Genomic DNA, 5,376 nt, shown 5'->3' with positions numbered 1-5,376 from the left:
ACATAATCTTAATATTGTCCTACACTTGGTCCTTGTAATTATGCCTGTTCGTTATGATGCTCATTATGATCGGTTAACGACCAATCAGAGAACAGGGAACGTTCTCAGAACTACAGCTAACGTTCTGTCAAGGACGTTTTTTCTTTCATAAAGTCATAAAGTAATGATCAGATGTTCTTCCAGAAACGTTAATAGAACGTTTGTTTAAAGTTATCGGGTCTTTAATGATTTTCTCAGAACATTAGCACAAAAACAGTATTTATACATCATTCATGGAATGTTCTTCTGAAACGCTTTAGTTGGACGTTCGTCTGTTTTTTAAATGTTTCTACTGGTTTCGGAATGTTCAGAGATCATTTAAATGTAACGTTCTATGAAGAATGCTAAAATGGAATGTTCCCTTTATGTTCACATAACCAACAAAAAAAGTTTTTAAAATATTTAAAAAAAAACTGGACGTTTTGACCGTTCCGAGAACATTTAGAAATAACGTTTTCACAAATTAATGGGAACGTTTGCAAAGCGTTCTTAGAACATATTTTTATTAGCTGGGTTAATATTTAGGAAGATTTATGTATTTGAATTGCATGTAAAATTTCCACTCATTTTACAAACAAATGCATTTAATGGGATGCATATTTGTCAGTCATACATACATGAAACAGGTACGATTTATGTAACTAAATGTGTTTTAAATACACAATAACCAGAGTTATTTAACTTAATTTAATGTTAACTTTATTTCAAGTAACAAAAATCATTTTAGTTTTAGTTAACCATTATATATGTCTTCATTAAATATAATAATAATGAATAACCATTATAATATATATATATATAGTATTATACTATATATTTATCATTAATAAATCCAGTTTGTTCACAGCGAGCCTGAGATGGTAATCATGTTGATACTTTTTAACTGATTAAATGTAATTGTTTTCACGATGAACAGATTTATACTGATTCTTAAAAAATGCATTTTGAAAAAAAATATATATTTAAATAAAACCAAATAGATGCAAATAGCTACTAATAAACTGCCATGATTTCTTTGAGTGCAGAAACTTCCATTCATGTGACAGACACATAATCCAAACGAATGGAAATTCGATATGCAATTAAAAATGCATACATCTTAAATGTGGACTTAGACATATGTGCTAGTACTCTGTTGTTGGGTTGTGTGTATGCTTGGGTTGTGTGTATTGGGTTGTGTGTATGCTGAGAGCTGGGTGGGTCCGGGACGCTCTTCACACTCATTTGCAATGCATATGGAAGGCTGGACGTCCTGCCGGCTCGTTTCAGTGAGTTTTACCAAACTCGTCATTCTAACTGGGGACAATGAGTTGAAGCGTTAGACCAAAATGATTCGAACCCGTCCCACGCTACAGGAACCCGATATCAAAGAGTATCTCGTGAAGGGAGACAGGTTCACAAAATGGAAAGAAGTAAGTCAACATGAGCATATTCTGGACATTCACAACCGGGGCTTTTGGACCTGAATCTGATAATGATCTGATTTAAATTATTATGTGACATCAGTGATTCTTTGGGGGAATATTTGTCAGTCTTTAATGAAAACGGGTCTATTTATAAACGTTTATGGACCATTTATGATTTTATATTCGTCACAAGCCTTCATTTGTAGCATGAGAATCGAATTTTACAATCAAATCTCTTGACAGGACTCCAAGAAAACCACTCCGGTCACCATGAAGATGGACCCCAAGGGCTTCTACCTGTACTGGGTCAATCAGAGCAAGGTCAGATTCAGCAGCAGCAGTTTATGCTGCATGCATTACTAGTTTATTATAATAATAATTCTATTCTGTGGGGTCTTCTTATGTCAGGTGGACCCATATCTCAATGTTTTGTTGAGAATATTTCACCTGTTCTTTATGCATTTCAGAGATCCTTCTCTTTGTTTTACGTGTTTTTACTTTTTATTATTATTCTAAATCATGTACCTGAAGTCTCGCTGTGATAGTAATACCACAGTGTTTTGACATATATCATGATACTGAAGGATTGCCATATTATTTTACCGCAGTATTTACATGGTGCTTCAAAGAGCACAGTCATACTACTATGGTAAATGTCCAGAACCCACAGTATTACCGTAGTACAGTGTTAAAACGAGTCATCTAGTCATGTAAATCACTTGTCGAAAAGAATTTCATTAAAGGACAATAAAGTATAACTCTGAGGTCAATTCTATTTAACTTTACAGCTTTACTTAAAAATTATAGTTTATTTTATATCACATTATAATTGTAAAAAATGATGTGCTTTTGCCATTTTTATTACATTAAAAAAAAAAAAACATTTTTATTTAGCTTAATTTTTTCAGTTTTAGTACTTCAACTATGTTTTATTTTGGTTATTTAGCAAGGCAACAACTATCATATTAAGTTTAAGTGTTTCGTATAATATTATTTCATCTTTATTACTACAAGAATTATTTTTTAATAGATTTAGTTTTAGTCAACAATAACACTTGATATCATAGAATATAATATATTTACTATATAATTACTATATAACACTGTAGACAACAGCATGTGATTTGTAAGGTCTTGTTTGCAATTATTCTACAATAATTGTACAAAAATGTTTATTTAATGGTATGTTGAAAACATATTGTTTACACTCTAAAAAATGCTGGGTTGTTTCAACCCAAATTTGGGTAAAATATGGACAAACCCAAATGTTGGGTTAAAATGCAATTAAAAATGTACAGTTGAAAGTAAAAGTTGAAGTTGGGTTAAAATTTTAAATTACATTTTTAACCCAACATTTGGGTTTGTCCATATTTTACCCAAATTTGGGTTAAAACAACCCAACATTGTTTAGAGTGTATGCATTACAGATTGTTTACATTTAATGCATTTGGCAGATGTTTTTTATCTTACAATACAGTGAAGCTATGTGTGATTGTTTAATGCATCCTCTGGAAATCAAACCCATGACCTTGGCGTTGCGAACATCATGCTTTAGTTTGAGCTACAGACATTCATAGGCATTTTTATCACATGTATATATTTTACATTTTAATATTTAAGATTTGTTTTACAACCTCCTGCCTATTATGCCTAAAACAGCATCATCCAGATAATATTCATTAGAGACGCAGACGTGTGTGTGTGTGTGTGTGTCACAGAGAGTAACACACATGTGAGCTGTCAATCAAACAATATCGCAAAAAAAAAAAAGTTTATTCTAGTCATAAAATCCAGTGTTATTTTAGTATCATTTATCTGTACATTTGATAATTTCATGCATTATTTGGGAATCGAACCCTTGACCTTGGCGTTGCGAACATCACGCTAGTTTGAGCTACAGAAATTCCTGTTATTGCTCTGATCCTGTTCTGTGCTTTACCTGTGATGTCATTTCCTGTGTGTTTCTGTCCTGCAGGAAACAGAGTTTTTGGACGTCTCCACCATCAGGGACACGAGAGCTGCAAAATATGCCAAAGTCCCGAAAGTATGTGCCGTATCATGTTACGTAATGCGTGTTGTGTTGCCTGAACAGACCTGGCCTTTGAGAGTCAGTATTTGTGTGAATTTGCCTTGCAAACAGCAGCGTTCAGCGTTCATGCCAGAAACACACACTTACACAGCAATCATAACTCATCTCCAGATCACAAACAACTACAGAGATTGAGCATTAAAATATGAAAATACTGATCATCCTTCTCACAAAGTTACATTTATGCATTACGCAGATGCTTTCATCCTAACCGAGGAGCATTTCTGACACGCACATTTTAAAACACTATTAGAAATGTAAACAGAATATTATTGATATTACATTTGATGTATTGATATCATTATATAAGTGAGTCTGGCTCCATCACACACAGCTGTTGGCCTCGTGTGTCTCCCTTCACTCATTTGCATGTAGCCGGATTTGTTTGCCGGTCTGGGTTGCTGATGTATGGAAAGCAGACGTTATGGATGAGATGTTTGACGTTACTGGAGCTTTCACTCTTTCTTAAGCATCGCTTGCTTTGATATTTTGATATCTGATGCAGTGATCTTCAGAGATATAAAGTGTCCAGGTAATTTTAAGTAACTTTTCATGTTCTTAAGTATTATGACGTATGATTGTTTTACTCTTTCAGCATCCAAAAGTGCGTAATGTGTTCAACATGGACTTCCCTGACAGTCATCATCTGGCCAAAGCGCTGACCATCGTCACCGGCGCCGACACCGTCAGCCTCACGTACCACAACTTCTTTGCTGCAAAAGAAGTGGCCCAGGTATTTTTATTCATTTTAAAACAATAATCACATACTTTTAAAACATCCCTGTTAAAAAGTCAAATAAAAAAGTAAAATGAAGTAGATTACATTACAAAGTACATTATAGTAATAGTTTTGGGTCGGTACGTTTTTTTTTCTTTCAAGATTCATTAAATTGATCAAAAGTGATAGATAGATAGATAGATAGATAGATAGATAGATAGATAGATAGATAGATAGATAGATAGATAGATAGATAGATAGATAGATAGATAGATAGATAGATAGATAGATAGATAGAAAGATAGATAGATAGATAGATAGATAGATAGATAGATAGATAGATAGATAGAAAGATAGATAGATAGATAGATAGATAGAAAGATAGATAGATAGATAGATAGATAGATAGATAGATAGATAGATAGATAGATAGATAGATAGATAGACAGATAGATAGATATACAGAAAGATAGACAGACAGACAGACAGACAGACAGACAGATCTATAGGCTGTAACTAGATAGATAAACAGAAAGATAGATAGATAGATAGATAGATAGATAGATAGATAGATAGATAGATAGATAGATAGATAGATAGATAAACAGAAAGATAGATAGATAGATAGATAGATAGATAGATAGATAGATAGATAGATAGATAGATAGATAGATAGATAGATATACAGATAGATAGATAGATAGATAGATAGATAGATAGATAGATAGATAGATAGATAGATAGATAGATAGATAGATAGATAGATAGATAGAAAGATAGATAGATAAACAGAAAGATAGATAGATAGATAGATAGATAGATATACAGAAAGATAGATAGATAGATAGATAGATAGATAGATAGATAGATAGATAGATAGGTAGATAGATAGATAGATAGATAGATATACAGAAAGATAGATAGATAGATAGATATATAGATAGATAGATAGATAGATAGATAGATAGATAGATAGATAGATAGATAAGCAGAAAGATAGATAGATAGATAGATATACAGATAGATAGATAGATAGATAGATAGATAGATAGATAGATAGATAGATAGATAGATAGATAGATAGATAGATAGATAGATAGATAGATAGATAGATAAACAGAAAG

At 32.3% G+C, this 5,376-nt stretch overlaps 1 protein-coding gene across 2 annotated transcripts in view; it reads left to right on the top strand.

The window, feature by feature from the left end:
* The first annotated feature begins 1,318 nt into the window (after window positions 1-1,318).
* Window positions 1,319-5,376, top strand: part of plcb2 (phospholipase C, beta 2) — a 59,996-nt gene continuing 55,938 nt past the window's right edge. For both annotated transcript variants that reach the window (XM_056251617.1, XM_056251616.1), the window contains exons 1-4: window positions 1,319-1,451; window positions 1,689-1,766; window positions 3,421-3,489; window positions 4,130-4,267. In XM_056251617.1, the coding sequence (XP_056107592.1) occupies window positions 1,368-1,451; window positions 1,689-1,766; window positions 3,421-3,489; window positions 4,130-4,267 (369 nt within the window). In that variant the 5' untranslated portion in view covers window positions 1,319-1,367. The remainder of the gene's footprint in view (window positions 1,452-1,688; window positions 1,767-3,420; window positions 3,490-4,129; window positions 4,268-5,376) is intronic.

The sequence above is a fragment of the Rhinichthys klamathensis genome, unplaced genomic scaffold (assembly GCF_029890125.1).
Source record: "Rhinichthys klamathensis goyatoka isolate OS25496 unplaced genomic scaffold, OSU_Roscu_1.1 h1tg000085l_1, whole genome shotgun sequence".
Classification (NCBI taxonomy): domain Eukaryota; kingdom Metazoa; phylum Chordata; class Actinopteri; order Cypriniformes; family Leuciscidae; genus Rhinichthys; species Rhinichthys klamathensis.
This window is presented reverse-complemented; position numbering and strand designations above follow the sequence as displayed.